The sequence below is a fragment of the Canis lupus genome, chromosome 29, assembly GCF_003254725.2.
Source record: "Canis lupus dingo isolate Sandy chromosome 29, ASM325472v2, whole genome shotgun sequence".
Classification (NCBI taxonomy): domain Eukaryota; kingdom Metazoa; phylum Chordata; class Mammalia; order Carnivora; family Canidae; genus Canis; species Canis lupus.
Genome location: NC_064271.1, coordinates 33,046,757 through 33,067,782, shown reverse-complemented (window position 1 = coordinate 33,067,782; position 21,026 = coordinate 33,046,757). Strand labels below are relative to the sequence as shown.

The window sequence follows — 21,026 nt, the reverse complement described above, 5'->3', positions numbered from 1 at the left end:
ATGAGTGCCTATTAAATGTTAGCTATCATCATTATTCCAGTTAATTTCTTTATAATGCCTCACTTAATCCTTTCAGTCACTCTATAAGGGAGACATTATTATCAACCCCATATACAGAAGAGGAAATAGAGGCTTAGAGAGGGAAGGTGATATGCTCAAGGCACAGAGCTGGACAGCGATGAGGCAGGATCAAACCCAGACCTTGACTCTAAAACCCATGCTCTGTGCAACTATACCATGTCAGTTCATGTTGACTGGTTTTTCAGAATTTGGTAATACTTGAGGGTAGAAAGATAAAACCAGGTCTGAAATGTCAAAACCATATACATATTTTACCTAAATAAAGTTTAAAAATGTATAAATTATGTATACAAAAAGAAGTAATTTAATATATATTTATCTAGTTACCACACTTCAAAGAGTCTGTAAGGCAGTTGTTTTCCACCACATTGCAATCTGCCATTCACCTCAGTATTTTTTAGAATAAGGCAGGTACTATATCACTCATAAGAGTCAGTTTCACTATATCACTCATAAGAGACAGTTTCCTTGGGAGACAACCTGGTGTTGTGAGAAAACATGGCTATAAGATTTTTGGGACACAGACTGTACTTTGTGTATCATCATATAGTCAGCACTGAGCATAGGACCTGTACATAGTATCATAGTATAGACAACAAGTCCAAGGTCTTAGGTCTTGACAGTTTGGGAAAACCTAACTTGAAAAGAAAATCTGTCATGAACCTTTTAATCAGTGTAGATTCACTGCACTGTCCAATATAGTGGCCACTAGCCAGATATGTCTATTCAAATTTAAATTTTAATTAAAATTAAATAACATTAAAAATTCATGTTTCCCAGCCACGCTATCAATATTTCCAGGGCCCAGTAATCACACTTGGCTAGAGGCTACCATATCAGAGAGCACAGACTATTTCCATCATTGCAAAGTGTGCTATTATTATATAGTGCTATTATTATATAGTGCTATAACAATGAGCCATCAAGATCTTCACTGAGACAGCCAAACCATAAATAGGAAGCCGTACACTCAACAGACAGGTGCAAATCACAAGCACATAAAACACACCTGTGATTTTGTGATTTTTTAAAAATTAATATGGCATCTTCTGGCCTCTCTTCTGTGTATTCCTCCACTTTCCAGATTCATCACATCCCAATTCTCACCATCAAATGCACTGGCCTACCTCAGAAACTACCATTCTTACCTATAGGAAAAATTATTTTCTCCTAGACTTATTCTCAGTGTTGACAGAATTTCAAAGTAATCCAGTCAACCAAATAGAAAAATATGTTTTCACAAGGACATTTCCACATCTTAAAGCCTCTACTCCTCAGCCCCTTCCCCAGCTAACTAGAAGGATGCTCCCTTTCCAACTGATGTCCACTGTAATACCCACTTCACAATCTCAGTGGGAACTGCACAGAACAGATCCTCTAATGGACCCATTACAGTAGGAAGAGCAGACTAATGAAATGTATGGAACTTTGGGTTTATACATATTTTTGAAGAATAAAGGTGGGTTCCTTAATCTTCTGAATATTTTCTTTTGAATCTCCAGACAATATTAATTTATCAAAAAGCTGAAAGGAGTAGTTATGGTTACTGTATTCTTTTAGAAAAAAATTTATTTGCTGAGGAAATCCTCCAATTATTTGAAAGCTTTCCTAGAAAGAAATTCTAAAAGCAAGAGCTAAAGCTGTAGCAAGAATATATTCAAAATATTCCTTATGTGAACTTCAGAGCACTAGTCAGCTCCCCACTATCCCCAGAGCTCACTGGCAGCTTGATAAATGATGATGATGGTGTGCAAATAAGAAGTAAACAACACACACAAAAAAAGAGCACTAATTTCAACCTCCATTAAATGCACAAGGGGGGAGAAAATCAATGTTTGACAAATGGAAAATGACAAAATCAGTAAGAGGAGACTTATTTTCAATTTTCTAAGAGGGCTTTACACACAATGGAGTGTTAAAAACAAGAAAAATAACCAATAAAAACACACTCAGTGGGCTCTATTTAAAATGCATTATCACAAACTACAAATACAGAGCAGGAACTAATTGCTTTGTTTGTTCAAAAGGAGTTTAATGGTTTCTTTAATTTAGAATAGGTAGTGTTAGCCTTTGAAGCTTGATTACATTTTGGTAAGAAGACTATACAAGTCAAGTACCCAAATTGAAGATTGACTACATTTAGCTATCTCTGCTACCTTTGGTGCACTGCCAACTTGTTTTTTCATTCATTCATTCATTCATTCATTCATTCAACAAACATTTATTAAATATCTACAGTTGCCAAGTATTTCAGGGGTAGAGGATGGAAATATTAATTCCCTCAAGGCCTTGAAAACAGAGAAGTCATAAACAGATTGAAGTGCTAAAGGCCACAATAGAAGGAATTAGGAGGGTTTACAAGTTTTGCATTGCATCCTTCTGAAAATGGTGCTACACAAATAGAGAACAGAACTTTGTATGAAAAAACAACAAAAGAGTATCTCATCTGTAATTTCCTTTATTTATTATTTATTTATTTATTTATTTATTTATTTATTTATTTATTGTAATTTCCTTTATAGACAGCAGAAATACAGCTGAAAATGACAATGAGGATTATTGAGATATGGGACTCATACCCCTACAATACTGCTAAACCTATTGATCATGATTCATGGAAATGCTCAGTGCTACATAGTGACAGTATCAGTCAGGCCTGGCATTACAGTCAACTGCTTTTGGCACTTAATCTTCTCAGTTACTGTTTATAAACTGACCTGAAGAAAATTAACCATTCCCTTCTCTGTGCTCTGTACATTTGATTCATACTTCTGTTATTTAATTGTTAAACAATGATTAGGCTAATTATTATTAAGTAGGAACAAACAGACCAGGGTCGAATTCCATCTCTGAAATTTATTAATAGCTTTAGTTGAAGAAAATAAATTTGCCTTTTAATTAACTGGTATCTTTTCATTCATAAAATGGAAAGTATTGTACCCACTTCATAAACCTATTGTGAAGATTAAATAAGGCCATGTGTACACCTAAGCCAGAGTCTGGCATATAGAATATGTACAGTAAGTTGTTGAATGTCTCAAATGAATTAATATCCACACATTTAACTTCCCCTCTTCTCTCCTATCTGTATATGTAGCTCCCTTTCTTACCTGATATTAAGTTTCTTGTGTATAAAGACAATGTCCAATTCATTTCCCTCTCTATCTGAGGATCTCAGAGAGGATATTCAAGAAGTATTCGAAGGAGTTAATGAGTGACAGTCTTGGTTCAAGGATCTTCTTTATTTAATAATATAATTCTTTATTTAATAATTTAATAATATTATTTAATCTTCAATAATTTAATCTTCAATAATTCTTTATTTAATAATTTAATAATATTATTTAATCTTCAATGTAGTTGTTTCAGGTGATATTACTATTTTTGAAACATATCTATCTATTCTATATAAAATTGTGGAGTTTCTATGAATTATTTATGAGAAAAGGTAAATATAATCATACCCAGGTAGAACTTCTTCAAAACCCACCTTTTGGAAAAGGATTTAGGTACAGTCAGCATATCCTTCCTAAAGTAAGCCTCCCCTAAAGAAATGTTGCCTGCATAGTGATGAGACTTAAAAGAGAGAAAGAGAATTAAATAAGGTGCCATTTTTTTAAATTAGTGCCTAAGTAAGCATGCTGGTCATCATAATGATGCCAATTTTTTTTTTAGTTCTCCAAAGAAGAGAGATTTTAGAATCACTAGATTGCATTTTCATCTAATCTAGCAAGTTTTCATTTCATTTACATTTATTCAATCATAGGATCATAGACAAGCCTGAAAGTAGAGATAAAAGTGCTAAAAAACATTCTTCCAAGGTTGAAGGAGAGGGTGGTTTTTTAACTTTGTGGCACTTGAAATGTATCTGTCAGTCCCAGATAAGCTTTGAAGGAGCTGACTAATTTTACTCAAGCTTGATACATGATTCAATTTAAACTCCTACCTGTGTCTACCTGTGGCTTAGTAAGCCATTGAGTTTCACAGCAAAAATCATTAGATGAGTTAGTATATGTGCATGAGTAAAAATTGTAGCCAAAAAAAGGTGGGGGGAGCAGAAATTGAGGGGTTGGCTAACCAATATTCAATATTTAACACTACTCGGCAGTACTTTGAAACTTCTGAACTTGGATAATCTGGATGATAATTGTTAGAAGACACTGCTTCTTTGTGTCTAAGATATAATACTTTGGCCTACTCATTAATAGCACAAAATGTAAGAATATAAATTATTTACCTATCACTAAAATGTAAGAATATAAATCCAATATTAGCATTAATCCTTTTAGGTCTGAATGATAACAAATGCCTCTTAATCTATCACTTATCACATATTCATTGGAAACCTACTATGTGTTAGATATTGCATTAGAAATTGGAAAAACAAGAGAGGAGGGGCAAGATGGCAGAAGAGCAGGGTCCCCAAATCACCTGCCCCCACCAAATTACCTAGATAACCTTCAAATCATCCTGAAAATCTACGAATTCGGCCTGAGATTTAAAGAGAGAACAGCTGGAATGCTACAATGAGAAGAGTTTGCGCTTCTATCAAGGCAGGAAGACGGGGAAAAAGAAATAAAGAAACAAAAGGCCTCCAAGGGGGAGGGGCCCGCGAGGAGCCGGGCTGAGGCCGGGGCGAGTGTCCCCAGGACAGGAGAGCCCCGTCCCGGAGGAGCAGGAGCTGCACCAACCTTCCCGGGCGGAAAGGGGCTCCCAGGGAGTTGGAGCAGGACCCAGGAGGGCGGGGATGCCCTCGGGCTCCCGGGGACACTAACAGACACCTGCGCCCCGGGAGAGTGCGCCGAGCTCCCTAAGGGCTGCAGCGCGCACGGCGGGACCCGGAGCAGCTCGGAGGGGCTCGGGGGCGGCTCCTCGGAGGGGGCTGCGGGCGGGAGCGCGAATCCACCAGCGCAGGCGCCGGAGCACAGGGCGCGGGGACACAGCCCAGGATCCGGCCTCCCCCCGGGACAGGCAGAGAGGCTGGGAGGGCCCAGGACAGCAAGGACGCTCCTGCCCCGAGCTGAGCAGATCAGCGGCCCCTCCCCGAAGCCTCCAGGCCCTGCAGACAGAGAGCTCTGGAGCTACTGTGGGAGCTTAATCCAGGGCTCCAGAGCCGGCGGCGGCCACTAGGGCTGTTCCTCCTGGGGCCTCACGTGGTAAACAACCCCCACTGAGCCCTGCACCAGGCAGGGGCAGAGCAGCTCCCCCAAGTGCTAACACCTGAAAACCAGCACAACAGGCGCCTCCCCCAGAAGACCAGCTAGATGGACAAGTTCCAGGGGAAGTCAAGGGACTTAAAGTACACAGAATCAGAAGATACTCCCCCGTGGTTTTTTTTTTTTTTCTTTTTGATTTCTGTTTGCTTCCCCCACCCTTTTTCTTTCTTTCTCTTTCTTTCTTTTTCTTTCTTTCTTTCTTTCTTTCTTTCTTTCTTTCTTTCTTTCTTTCTTTCTTTCTTTCTTTTTCTTTCTTCTTTCTTTCTTTCTTTCTTCTTTCTTTTTCTTTCTTTCTTTCTTTCTTTCTTTCTTTTCTTTTTCTTCTCTTTTTTTTCTTTTTTTCTTCCTTTTTTCTTTTTTCTTTTTCTTTTTTCTTTCCTTCTTTCTCTCCTCTCTTTTTCTCCTTTTCCCAATACAACTAGTTTTTGGCCACTCTGCACTGAGCAAAATGACTAGAAGGAAAACCTCACCTCAAAAGAAAGAAAGAGTCCTCTCTCCCACAGTTACAAAATCTGGATTACAATTCAATGTCAGAAAGCCAATTCAGAAGCACTATTATAAAGCTACTGGCAGCTCTAGAAAAAAGCATAAAGGACTCAAGAGACTTCATGACTGCAGAATTTAGATCTAATCAAGTAGAAATTAAAAATCAATTGAATGAGATGCAATCCAAACTAGAAGTCCTAACGACAAGGTTTAACAAGATGGAAGAACGAGTGAGTGACATAGAAGACAAGTTGATGGCAAAGAGGGAAACTGAGGAAAAAAGAGACAAACAAAAGACCATGAGGATAGATTAAGGGAAATAAATGACAGCCTGAGAAAGAAAAACCTACGTTTAATTGGTGTTCCCGAGGGCGCCGAAAGGGACAGAGGGCCAGAATATGTATTTGAACAAATCATAGCTGAAAACTTGACTAATCTGGGAAGGGAAACAGGCATTCAGATCCAGGAAATAGAGAGATCCCCCCCTAAAATCAATAAAATCCCCCGTTCAACACCTCGACATTTAATAGTGAAGCTTGCAAATTCCAAAGATAAAGAGAAGATCCTTAAAGCAGCAAGAGACAAGAAATCCCTGACTTTTATGGGGAGGAGTATTAGGGTAATAGCAGACCTCTCCACAGAGACCTGGCCGGCCAGAAAGGGCTGGCAGGATATATTCAGGGTCCTAAATGAGAAAAACATGCAACCAAGAATACTTTATCCAGCAAGACTCTCATTCAGAATGGAAGGAGAGATAAAGAGCTTCCAAGATAAGCAGAAACTGAAAGAATATGTGACCTCCAAACCAGCTCTGCAAGAAATTTTAAGGGGAACTCTTAAAATTCCCCTTTAAGAAGAAGTCCAGTGGAACAATCCACAAAAACAAGGACTGAATAGATATCATGATGACACTAAACTCATATCTTTCAATAGTAACTCTGAACGTGAACGGGCTTAATGACCCCATCAAAAGGCACAGTGTTTCAGACTGGATAAAAAAGCAGGACCCATCTATTTGCTGTCTACAAGAGACTCATTTTAGACAGAAGGACACCTACAGCCTGAAAATAAAAGGTTGGAGAACCATTTACCATTCAAATGGTCCTCAAAAGAAAGCAGAGGTAGCCATCCTTATATCAGATAAACTAAAATTTACCCGAAGACTATAGTGAGAGATGAAGAGGGACACTATGTCATACTTAAAGGATCTATCCAACAAGAGGACTTAACAATCCTCAATATATATGCCCCGAATGTGGGAGCTGCCAAATATATCAATCAATTAATAACCAAAGTTAAGACATACTTAGATAATAATACACTTATACTTGGGTGGCTTCATTCTAGTGCTTTCTACACTCAATAGGTCTTCTAAACACAACATCTCCAAAGAAACGAGAGCTTTAAATGATACACTGGACCAGATGGAATTCACAGATATCTACAGAACTTTACATCCAAACTCAACTGAATACACATTCTCAAGTGCACATGGAACTTTCTCCAGAATAGACCACATACTGGCTCACAAATCGTTTCTGAACCGATACCAAAAGATTGGTATTGTCCCCTGCATATTCTCAGACCATAATGCCTTGAAATTAGAACTAAATCACAACAAGAAGTTTGGAAGGACTTCAAACACCTGGAGGTTAAGGACCATCCTGCTAAAAGATGAAAGAGTCAACCAGGAAATTAAGGAAGAATTAAAAAGATTCATGGAATCTAATGAGAATGACGATACAACCATTCAAAATCTTTGGGATGCGGCAAAAGCAGTCCTGAGGAGGAAATACATTGAAATACAAGGATCCATCCAAAAACTGGAAAGAACTCAAATACAAAAGCTAACCTTTCACCTAAAGGAGCTAGAGAAAAAACAGCAAATAGATCCTACACCCAGCAGAAGAAGAGAGTTCATAAAGATTTGAGCAGAACTCAATGAAATCGAGACCAGAAGAACTGTGGAACAGATCAACAAAACCAGGAGTTGGTTCTTTGAAAGAATTAATAAGATAGATAAGCCATTAGCCAGCCTTATTAATAAGAAGAGAGAGAAGACTCAAATTAATAAAATCATGAATGAGAAAGGAGAGATCACTACCAACACCAAGGAAATACAAACGATTTTAAAAACATATTATGAACAGCTAGCTATACGCCAATAAATTAGGCCATCTAGAAGAAATGGACACATTTCTGGAAAGCCACAAACTACCAAAACTGGAACAGGAAGAAATAGAAAACCTGAACAGGCCAATAACCAGGGAGGAAATTGAAGCAGTCATCAAAAGCCTCCCAAGACACAAAAGTCCAGGGCCAGATGGCTTCCCTGGGGAATTCTATCAAATGTTTAAAGAAGAAGCCATACCTATTCTACTAAAGCTGTTGGGAAAGATAGAAAGAGATGGAGTACTTCCAAATTCATTCTATGAGGCCAGCATCACCTTAATTCCAAAACCAGACAAAGACCCCACCAAAAAGGAGAATTACAGACCGATATCCCTGATGAACATGGATGCAAAAATTCTCAACAAGATACTAGCCAATAGGATCCAACAGTACATTAAGAAGATTATTCACCATGACCAAGTAGGATTTATTCCCAGGACACAAGGCTGGTTCAACACTCGTAAAACAGTGTGATTCATCATATCAGCAAGAGAAAAGCAAAGAACCATATGATTCTCTCATTAGATGCAGAGAAAGCATTTGACAGAATACAGCATCCATTCCTGATCAAAACTCTTCAGAGTGTAGGGACAGAGGGAACATTCCTCAACATCTAAAAAGCCATCTACGAAAATCCCACAGCAAATATCATTCTCAATGGGGAAGCACTGGGAGCCTTTCCCCTAAGATCAGGAACAAGACAGGGATGTCCACTCTCACCACTGCTATTCAGCATAGTACTGGAAGTCCTAGCCTCAGCAATCAGACAACAAAAAGACATTAAAGGCATTCAAATTGGCAAAGAAGAAGTCAAACTCTCCCTCTTCGCCGATGACATGATACTCTACATAGAAAACCCAAAAGTCTCCACCCCAAGATTGCTAGAACTCATACAGCAATTCGATAGCGTGGCAGGATACAAAATCAATGCCCAGAAATCAGTGGCATTTCTATACACTAACAATGAGACTGAAGAAAGAGAAATTAAGGAGTCCATCCCATTTACAATTGCACCCAAAAGCATAAGATACCTAGGAATAAACCTAACCAAAGAGGTAAAGGATCTCTACCCTCAAAACTATAGAACACTTCTGAAAGAAATTGAGGAAGACACAAAGAGATGGAAAAATATTCCATGCTCATGGATTGGCAGAATTAATATTGTGTAAATGTCAATGTTACCCAGGGCAATTTACCGTTTAATGCAATCCCTATCAAAATACCATGGACTTTCTTCAGAAAGTTAGAACAAATTATTTTAAGATTTGTGTGTAATCAGAAAAGACCCTGAATAGCCAGGGGAATTTTAAAAAAGAAAACCATAGCTGGGGGCATCACAATGCCAGATTTCAGGTTGTACTGCAAAGCTGTGGTCATCAAGACAGTGTGGTCCTGGCACAAAAACAGACACATAGATCAATGGAACAGAATAGAGATTCCAGAAGTGGATCCTCAACTTTATGGTCAACTAATATTCGATAAAGGAGGAAAGACTATCCACTGGAAGAAAGACAGTATCTTCAGTAAATGGTGCTGGGAAAATTGGACATCCACATGCAGAAGAATGAAGCTAGACCACTACCTTGCACCATACACAAAGATAAACTCAAAATGGATGAAAGATCTAAATGTGAGACAAGATTCCATCAAAATCCTAGAGGAGAACACAGGCAACACCCTTTTTGAACTCGGCCACAGTAACTTCTTGCAAGATACATCCACGAAGGCAAAAGAAACAAAAGCAAAAATGAACTATTGGGACTTCATCAAGATAAGAAGCTTTTGCACAGCAAAGGATACAGTCAACAAAACTAAAAGACAACCTACAGAATGGGAGAAGATATTTGCAAATGACCTATCAGATAAAGGGCTAGTTTCCAAGATCTATAAAGAACTTATTAAACTCAACACCAAAGAAACAAACAATCCAATCATGAAATGGGCAAAAGACATGAACAGAAATCTCACAGAGGAAGACATAGACATGGCCAACATGCACATGAGAAAATGCTCTGCATCACTTGCCATCAGGGAAGTACATATCAAAACCACAATGAGATACCACCTCACACCAGTGAGAATGGGGCAAATTAACAAGGCAGGAAACCACAAATGTTGGAGAGGATGCGGTGAAAAGGGAACCCTCTTGCACTGTTGGTGGGAATGTGAACTGGTGCAGCCACTCTGGAAAACTGTGTGGAGGTTCCTCAAAGAGTTAAAAATAGACCTGCCCTGACCCAGGAATTGCACTGCTGGGGATTTACCCCCAAAGATACAGATGCAATGAAACGCCAGGACACCTGCCCCCCAATGTTTTGAGCAGCAATGTCCACAATAGCCAAACTGTGGAAGGAGCCTCGATGTCCATCGAAAGATGAATGGATAAAGAAGATGTGGTTTATGTATACAATGGAATATTACTCAGCCATTAGAAATGACAAATACCCACTATTTCCTTCAACATGGATGGAACTGGAGGGTATTATGCTGAGTGAAATGAGTCATTTCACTCATTCATTTGGGGAATATAAATAATAGTGAAAGGAAATAGAAGGGAAGGAAGAAGAAATGGGTAGGAAATATCAGAAAGGGAGACAGAACATAAAGACTCCTAACTCTGGGAAACGAACTAGGGGTGGTGGAAGGGGAGGAGGGCGGGGGTGGGTGTGAATGGGTGACGGGCACTGAGGGGGGCACTTGACGGGATGAGCACTGGGTGTATGTTGGCAAATTGAACACCAATAAAAAATAAATTTATGATTTAAAAAAAGAAAAAAGAAATTGGAAAAACAAGGCAAAGATACAGACCTTATCCTCAAGTAATTCAGCATATGAAAGACAAACAAAAGAAAATGGTGGGGTTTGTAATGGGAGTCATGGCGGAGATGAGCCCTAAGAGTTCTGAGGTGAGGTACAAAGAAAACCATGTGAAGGAGAGAACACCTGGTCCCAATCTTGATTAATGAATTTCAGTTATCTGCACACCTCCACCTCCCAAAAGGAACAAAACATGTTTCAAACTCTGAAAACAACATGGGCAAAGTCATAAAAGTGAGAAACTCTGATGCTGAATAAAGTGTATGTGGGATGCTGTAGGAGGTGAGACAGACAAAGTGGAGCCTTGAGACCATGAAAGAGATTGTATTTTTGTAAGTCATGTGGAGTCAGAAGATTTCACATATATGGTGAATGTTAAATAATCTGATTTGGCAAAATCATTTAGCTGCCATTATAGAATGGATCAAGGGGAACAAGAATTAAAACAAAGAGACCCATGCCAAAAGGAGAGAATGTACATGAGAAAATTGTAGGAAGAAGAATCAGTGGAATTTGTTGCTGGTTAGATGAGGGCTGAGGGAGAATGAGTGATCTAGGATCACTGACCAGTGTATATGAGGATGCTCATAGGATTACTCAAGAGGAAGAAGTGGTAGGGTAGAAAGATGTTAGGCTAGTGCGGAATGGAGAATGATGATGAATTCAGGTTTGGTATAGATTAAATTTGAGATACGCAGAACTGCTAAGTGAAGACAATAGGCAGTTGCTTGTCGAGGTCAACAGTGCCAGAAAATGACATTGGATGGCAGTATATATTTGAAACCATGTAAGTGGTTGAAATTTTCTAGGAAGCAATTATAAAGAGGGAGAGAAGAGAACTGAGTCCTGGGGAATGTTAACATTTAACTGGGTAGCCCTAAAAATTGAATGTAAATTTATATTTATATAAAATAATGGCTAGCCCTAGAATCAAAAAAGGACACCAAAAAGCTATAACTGAAGAAGTAAACCAAAAATGGCATTTCAGATTCTTTAGAAAGAAAAATTTCAAGAATATCCCCCAAATGTCAAATGCTTCAAAAGGTTTTATTTATCTCTTTATTTCTCTGTCTATTCATCTACCTAACAAGTGTTTTTGGGTCCTGATATATTCTAACCACTAACTATGTACAGTTACTAAACAAAATCAACCCTGTTCTGAGATAGATTCCCATTTAATAGAATAAACTGATTTTAAATAAATCACTCAAGAAATAATATGTGTGATTTCAAAATATGATGAATGCCATAAAAGAATGCTAAGTACTATAAAGGATTCCCTGGGTGTGATCATGAGGAGGTTGTTGGTGGCTTTTGCATTGATAGTCTTAAGGGATAAGAAAAGTGAGCAAAGCTCAAATTACCATTAACTTGCCATAGGTTGAAGACTAAATATGAGGGAAGTATGTTGAATAAAGCAATATAGGCAACTTTTTAAAGACGCTTGAATATAAAAAGAAGGAGAAGAAGAAAGAAGAAGAAAAAGAAAGAAGAAGAAGAAGAAGAAGAAGAAGAAGAAGAAGAAGAAGAAGAAGAAGAAGAAGAAGAAGAAGAAGAAGAAGAAGAAGAAGAAGAAGAAGGAAGAAGAAGAAGAAGAAGAAGAAGAAGAAGGAGAAGAAGAAGGAAGAAAGAAGAAAGAAGAAAAGAAAGAAGAAAGAAGAAAGAAGAAAGAAGAAAAGAAAGAAAGAAAGAAGAAAGAAGCAGCTTGAATATAAGGACACCTGAGTGGCTCAGTGACTGAGTGTCTGCCTTTGGCCCAGGTCGTGTCCCGGGGTCATGGGAATGAGTCCAGCATCAGGCTTCCCACAGGAAGCCTGCTTCTCCCTCTGCCTATGTCTTTGCCTCTCTCTGTGTGTCTCTCATGAATAAATAAATAAAATCTTTTTAAAAACTTGAGTATGACAAAAAATAGATCAGTAGAAAAAAACTGCTAAGTAATATTTTTTACTCTGTTTTAAGAGATAGGAGGATAGAGCATATTTATCAGCTGACGTTGCAAGGAACTAGTAGAGAGAAATATTTTTTAAAGTAAGAAAATAATTGATGAAATTGGGTAAAATTAATATAAAATATAAATATAAAATTTCAGGTGGATTCAAATGAGTTAAAGAGACACTACAGGAGCTCTACAAAATTTCAGGTAGGTACCTTACAATTTCAAAATTTTTCAAGTAATCCGTTACCATTTTGATTTTAAATCTGATTTATAAATTTGTTTTTTTTAATCTGTTTCTATTTTGAATCATAGCCTTTGTAACCAATTTTATACAAATGAAGTTCTATTAGGCAAAGGCAAACCTAAAGTTTATGCTTCTCCATAATTACATGATACACTTCCATAAATGTGCAAGTGTGGAATTCAACATAAGGATCTTTATCAAGCACAACAAAATGTTAGTGCTCACATTTAAATTCTGATTAAAATGTCAGTAAAAGAGTATGGAGTGTACTTTGTCTTTTCTAATACAGAATACTAGCCTCCAATTCATGTAGCATGATGAAGTAAAAATCTATCAAATTTTTTCTACTCTTATTTCTTGTTCATATAAGCAAAAAAATAGAAAAGCAATTATTTAAATAACATGGCACCTTTCTTTCCTCAAATAACCACATAATCATATTTTTTCACTCATAATTATTTACACCCAAGTACTTTATTATATTTTATTTATTCCTCCTAACTCTGAAAAATAGAGATTTAGGAGTTATCTAAGGTTACCCAGTATGTATAGATGAACTCCAACCTCCTCTATTTCAAGAACAACACTTTTGTGGCCTTGAATTTTGTGAAATGATACAAATCGGGGGTTAGGTGCCAAATTGTCTCCATTCGTTATCTATGGTGATTAAAATCTCTTTCAGTTTGTTTTCATCTTCAACTAATTTTCTTTGTAAAAGATTGCCACATATTTAGACATATTCATAATCTGTCCTACTTTGATGAACTCCACAAGAGGATGACTGTTCTTTTTAAGTATCACAAAACTTACTCTAAACAATGACATTCTTGAATTTGAATAAGGGCAAATTAACTCATATATTTACTTTGGGTTTATAAATGTAAAATTTTACATTTATTTAATTGTGGGCACTCCTTTTGAATTCCCTTCACACATCCTGCTTCTCTATGGCATTGTACTATAGCTATTTTTGTACTTCATTATTCCACTATTAGATTGTCAACTTCTTGTGGACAGAAACAATATTTTACTATTTCAACTCCGACATGTTTTACAAAGTGCCTTATACAGAGTTCAGTATTGACCAATGCTTAATTCAGTTTTCTACAATTCAATGAGAAATAAATCTTTATCTAACAAATAATGCATTAATGTGTTAATATCAAACATGACTAATGACTGCATAGAGAATTCAAGTGGGCAGTTGAGCAATTGGATAGACAACAATTTTAAAAACCCACAATTGACATATTAGTTCTAATAAATTTATTTTAAAGATTAAAAAAAGACTATTTATGATTCGAGCCAGAAAACATGAGTCTGAAATAGCACTAAACATGTCAAACATGTCAACAGTTCCATGCTCCTGCTTTCTTACTTATAAGACTTAATTTAGTAATTGTTCTGTATACCTCTTAATTTCTTATAAAGCTCATTATCTGTAAGGTAAAATTAATGAGGTTTGATGATATGATGTAATTTATAAACCAATACTTTCAGTAAGGAATTTGTTTATGATAGCTAATATCATTAATTCAAATTGAAAGTTTCATTTCTTTTCAATAGCACGAAGTTATTGTGAAATCTTGTTATATAATTACCTCAACTTTCCATTTCATATATATGGATTTACAGAGACTTCTTAAGTGCTCTTAATGTCTTAAATATATTAAATGTTTTTAAAATATACTCTATTTTTCAAAATCATGTAAAAATTAATGAAAATGAATAATTATCTTACGTAAAAGAATTTCTTATTGTCATCATTGCAGTTAGGAAAGTATGCAAATGATGTTGCCATTTCACAACTACCAGGGTAACAGAAAAACAGAATAATTAAATACATGAAAACTTAAAAATAATTTAGCTATGATAATACTTTCCATACCTTCTCCTTTTGGAGTTACTGATTAATTATAAACAGGACTGATTCCTTTCCTCTCTCTTAGCCTGCACAGTGTCTAACAGATAGAGTTCATAGTAGTTTATTGTTAGCAGTATCATCCCAAATGGAGAGCAGTAGAAAGAACTGAAGCATCTGGATGAACCACCAACAATGTAATCAGCCCTGAATACTGGAGAATTGGCTGTATAAAAATATACAACTGCAATTAATGTGCAATGGACTCAAATAAAATTAAGAATAGACTTGACTTTCAGTCCAAGAGCCCCACATTTAGAACACTATTAAAATGTTATTTTAACATTAGTAACCATGCCATCTCTGAAGTGTATATGACAACTCAACAAAAATTGCAGAAAATGCAGTACCTACGGAAGCTCAGATGCATGAAGGTAGAAATGAAATACATTGGAAGTAGACTACAAAATAGTTTTCTTATTTTCATGGTGCAAATATACCTTACAGTGGCTCTAGGCATACTACTAAAGGCAATTTTATATTAAACAACAAAAATTCATGGTGCCTGGTCAGCTTATATATACATTGGCATAAATCAATCCATGTCCGAAAAAGCACATAAACACAAGATGATTGTGAATGTGTTTTTCCAACAGTTGGATGTTGCGTCAGTAATGCCATTTGATGTTTTTTACCTCTTCTTTGGGTTTAATCCAGTATTTAGGATGAATAGGATATTGAAGGTAAGATAACTATATTTAATTTTCTTTTATAATAATGGAAATCTTGAAATGATTCAAAATGTTCTAGAAGTGTAATATTTTTAATTTCTTCCAAACTGTCCATTTTTCTGCCCTCATTATTACTATGAATTTTTTTAAAACGGAAAAACATTGTTTCTACTGATGGAATTTGCTCTTGATTGTTTTATTCCATATCTCACAAGAGATATTTTTATAATCCAAGATAGGAATGTCTTTGTACTTCTAAATACAACTATAATTACAAATGAATCTTTCATGACCTTTCATAATCTTACATAATAATCTTTCATAATCATATTCTTTCCCATTTGTCCTTTTTTATTAGACAGTCACTGAATGCCTGGAACACAGGCTGTAAAATGAGAGATTAGATTACCTCTAAGTGATCTTACTCATCTAAAATTCTATAATTCAGGGCAGCCCTGGTGGCACAGCGGTTTAGCGCCTCCTGCAGCCCGGGGTTTGATCCTGAGGACCCTGGATCGAGTCCCACGTCTGGCTCCCTGCATGGAGCCTGCTTCTCTCTCTGCCTGTGCCTCTGCCCCCTTCTCTCTCTCTGTGTCTCTATGAATAAATAAATAAAATCTTTAAAAAAAATAAAATAAAATAAAATTCTGTAATTCAAAAAAAATTGCAAACACTTTCACAAAACAAAAGTATTTATATGTTTGGATATAATTCAAATATTCACCAATGAGGAATTAGTCAAATAAATTGCAAGACATCTTTATAATAGAATACTTTGTAACAAAAGAAATAAATAAATAAAAAAGACGTTTTCTATGAAAACTGTTTGTTATACAGGAAGATCTTTAAGATAAATTGCTAAATTAAAAAAAAGCTAGTTACAGAATAGTTTATAGAACAATACTAACTTTTGTATAACTGAAAGGGAAAAATACTCCATTTTTCTGTATTCACATAAATGCTGGAAAACTACCAAAAATCTTAATAGAAATGGTTAACTGAGGTGGGGATGGATGGTAGGAGGGAAAATCAAAATGAATAGGGACAGGAGTGGGAGCAACACTTTTAAAGGCATGTATTTCCTATTGTTTTTGAACTATGTGAAGGCATTACCTATTCAAAAATATTCTAAGACAAATATTTTATAATTCATGGCTTCATCAGGCACCTAAAACAAATCTGAGGAGAGTGAGGAGAGTCAGGATGTGAAAATTCATGTAAATCTTTAACAATAGCAACAATAACATATTTCCAAAGACAACCTTTGTAAAAGGAACACTGAAGACTTTATAAATTTTAGGTGATCATCTCTCTCATGCATTGGGGCAACAATACAGCATAACCTGGGGCCTGGGTGGAGCCTAACAACAGCAAAAATAAAAGCAACCAAAAAAAAAAAAACAAAAACCCAGCAGCTGCTGTTTGCTGAATACATACTTGGGGCTGCACACTCTGTTAAATTTAATATTCATGGTTTCATTTATTCCTTCAAATAACTTCATTTTAGAGATGAAGAAAATGAGAACAGGGTGGAAAAATATGAATCCTATCACATACCTTTCTGACTCCAGGTTCTTTACTGTAATCAGATTGGCAAATAAACCTCAAGCTTAACGGGCTTTCCTTCCATTCCCATAGTTTTTTCAAGTTGAAAGGGACTTTACCCTATATTTTCACATATTTATGATAACTCTAGAGACTTCCAGTTTGACCTTGGAATGTGGGTCTTGATTGGAGCAGAACTTAACTTTCCAAGCAGCTTAGCAGTAGGCCATCCCTCATCAAATTTATAGTCTCATATGAAAGTTTCCAGAGGTTCCTACTCAGAGATGACCAATTTTCCAGGAAGATTCAGGTTCCTATGATTTGGGAGTTTGGCATTATAATAAAACTTAGAAAATGCCAACTCTTCACACCTCCGCTCTGTAACTCTAGTGTCCAAAGACTCTCTATATTCAGCAACTTTTTAAAATACAGAATATCCTGAGAGTCAACATTGATCTTTTTTTCATAGCTCCATAGTCCAGTCATTTCACATATATGTGTATCATTTTAATGCACAATTCTCTAGGAAAAAATTTCATTTATCTGTCTCCAAATTATATATGAGAAAACAAACTTAAAATATAAATTTGCTCCACAGTGATCAGTAAGGCTAAACTTAAAAACACTTTCGTGCAAATTTCTATTAAGAGCACAATAAGGGGGCGCCTGGGTGTCTCACTGGGTTAGCTTTTGACTCTTGGTTTCAAGTCAGGTCATGATCTCATTGGTCATGAAATTGAGCCCCATGTTGAGCTTCCTGCTCAGCAGAGATCTTGTTTGAGATTCTCTCCCTCTGCTCTTCCCCCCAACTCATACTTGATATCTCTCTCAAATAAATAAATAATTCTTTATAAAAAAAAAGGCATAAGTTACTGCAAATTGAAATTATCTCAATCTGAACTTTTTTTTAAATTTTTATTTATTTATGATAGTCACACACACACACAGAGAGAGAGAGAGAGAGAGGCAGAGACAGGCAGAGGGAGAAGCAGGCTCCATGCACCAGGAGCCTGATGTGGGATTCGATCCCAGGTCTCCAGGATCGCGCCCTGGGCCAAAGGCAGGCACTAAACCGCTGCGCCACCCAGGGATCCCTCAATCTGAACGTTTAAGGGATTTTTCCTACTTAGGAATATATTTGTGTATATTTCTAGATAGTGATACTATTATATCTGTTTTTTAATTCCAAATGCCCTAGTATAGTCATTTATATTGGATGAATTTTGAACTAAATAAACTGAACTAAATAATCTTCAATAGTCCTTTCTATCTGTAAGATTCCTTGAATATAAGCATACTAATTCTTGTGTGGATGTAACTCCTTTCAGAGACATGGTCTCTTACTATTCCCATTTTACAGATGAGGAAATCAAGGTACAGAAATATTTAGTGACTTTTTCAAGGTCGCACAACTTGTAAATGGCAGAGGTGAGATTGATGTTTGGCTCTGGATTTCATGTTGTTGCTCTTACCTTATACAGCCTATAGTAATAAAAGAGAAAGTGGGGGTAGGAGTGCAAGTAGGGTGTATGAACTAAGATAGAAGTAGATGTAAACAGGAAAAGACCTTGAGGGAAATAGCAACTCTGGATTAGATGCATAAACTCGTTGTGTCTCTTTGAACAATGTCAAGAAAAGCTAATCAATGCTAGTATTACCGGAATTTAAATTTTATTGAAAAAAATACACATTTAATGCAACTTGCTTAGAAATAATGCTAGTATTGAGCAATAGGACTTAACACCTATTTATGACTTCAATGTATTATATTATACTTTTCCTATTTTATTTATGTCTTGAGTGGAATGCAATTTTAATTATTGTGAAATAGAATTCTACTAGATACTTTAAAAAGAAAAAGGGAAAAATGTTTTTAAGCTTGATTTTCAACAAGCATTACAAATAAGACTATTACTAGAAAGTAGTAATTTTTATTTCTATATACTTTCTATTACTAGAAAGTATTCTACTAGAAAGTAGAAATAAAGCAAGATGCACTGGGAGTTTGGCACCATTCTAAAATGTACTGGCCAGAGGAAAATAGAACAAAACAGACCCTAGTTTGTTTGTTTTGGATACATATAAATGGGATTATTTTCAGTAACAAATAAAATTTGTCTTAAATAGTTGTATTTAAATAGTTGTATTTAAGACTAACACACTTTTGGATTTCTTTGTCTTCTACATAGTACACTTCATTTTTTGAATTTAATCATCACCTAGAGTCTATAATGGACAAGGCATATATCTACAGGTAAAGTATGAATCAGTATACTTCCAGGGGTGGCAGCAAAAGCAACAACACAACAGTTTGGCCAGCATTTGAGAAGACTATGATCTCCCTGCCAAAGAAAACAATAATCTCAGAATTTTGGCTATGTAACATAAGGAGTTATGTTCTGAGACAGACTTGAATATTTTGAAATGAGATAAAAAGCATGAAAATCATCTTAGTTTTTAGAATAATACAGAACTAAAAATTGAAATGAATTACCAGCTTCAGTTCAGAACAGGTACAGATAAATGTGCTCCTTCACAAGTTGACTTTGCATCTCTCTCATGACAATTTATTCTAATCTGAATTTCATTCATTTGCTCCCCTGAACTTCACCTGCACAGAGATTTCTAGTCACTATTAATCGTAGTATAAAGTCCCATGAGCTTTTCAGAGATATCCAGTTAAATCAGTGTAGCGTATTTTATGGGACTCAAAGTGGAGAGGTGACCCTTGAGGCATGTCTTTCAGGGAGTTGATTCATACCATCTGTGAAAAGAGAGGAAGGTATTTTTCTTTTACACTCTGTCAGTCCCAGTCAAGACACTGCAGTTAGAAAACATGCAATGGCACCATCATTTTATATTGTACTAATGAGAGTTAACAGTTCACAAATTTAAAGGAAGGAGATTCAGTGGAGACTTCCAGGAAAAGAAAATGTTAAAATAGGCTGTATTCCAGAAACGACATGAGTCTTTACTTTGCATTTATTCTCCTTGGCAGAGTCATTCGAACAACTGGATACTTGCTATATACTCTGCACATTAATGCCTGTATTTATTACTGGGCTTCTGACTATGAAGGAATTGGAAGTACTAAATGGGTGTATAACGGTGAAGGAAACAAGTAAGTTTTAATTTGAAGGAAACTTTTATGGATTCTTCTTAATTTTGTTTCAATGCATGTGTTTTCTTAAGCCAGTATTTTTGAAACTGTAACTCACAACCCATTAATGGCCAGTAAAAACTTGTTAGTAGATCAGTTTCTTTTTGAGTGAAACACAGTAAAGTAGAAGAGAATAGAAGAGAAAATATCAGTCTGTCATACATAGTAGGGGTGTGTGTGTGTGTGTGTGTGTGTGTGTGTGTGTGTATCCTGGTATTGACCTATGTAATGCATTTCTTGCTCTGGATTATGATCAAAAAAGTTTGAAAGCCTCTGCTTTAGAGTGGTAAGGTAACTTTTAATAACTCCAATGCTGATTGTTAGTAATGAACAATGTTAATTATTCGGAGGGCAGGTGCAGTAGCTAATTAGTTTACCACTAAAGGGTTTTATGGGTTTATGAGTCAGCTATAACCACTAACTCAATTAAACACTTACAAGTAACAAGGATAATAAATTAAACTTGACAATTAGATATGCAAGTATCAAAGGAATAAAAAGGATCATTTGAAAAATTCAGGGCAGTAGAATTATGACTCAATAATAGCAACTGGGTTACTTAATAGTGAGATTTCATTTTGGTAGATACAAGGGCCTGGCATAAAGTAGACTCCCCTAACTTTCTGCTCCAATGAAATGACATTGAGCATATTATAAGGCAATGGCCTTCATGGAAAAGGGCAGGTCCCAGCATGACTTTGAAGAGCAACTCACAGCAGCCTTCGGAAGGAAGGCAATTATAGGATAGAGCAAAAAGAGTGAAGATACCTCACAAAA

The 21,026-nt window shown here is 36.2% G+C and overlaps 1 protein-coding gene across 11 annotated transcripts in view; it reads left to right on the top strand.

Moving 5' to 3' along the window:
• CNGB3 (cyclic nucleotide gated channel subunit beta 3) overlaps positions 1 to 21,026 on the top strand; it is a 247,129-nt gene that overhangs the window by 155,210 nt on the left and 70,893 nt on the right. For 10 of the 11 annotated variants that reach the window (XR_003130386.3, XR_004810395.2, XM_025433545.3 and 7 more), the window contains 4 exons: positions 12,862 to 12,912; positions 15,470 to 15,556; positions 19,279 to 19,343; positions 20,088 to 20,210. Coding sequence is in view for 9 of the 11 variants with exons in the window: in XM_025433545.3 (XP_025289330.1) it covers positions 12,862 to 12,912; positions 15,470 to 15,556; positions 19,279 to 19,343; positions 20,088 to 20,210 (326 nt within the window). In the remaining 2 variants the exon portion in view is untranslated. The remainder of the gene's footprint in view (positions 1 to 12,861; positions 12,913 to 15,469; positions 15,557 to 19,278; positions 19,344 to 20,087; positions 20,211 to 21,026) is intronic. The other variant, XM_025433546.3, reaches the window with a different exon arrangement.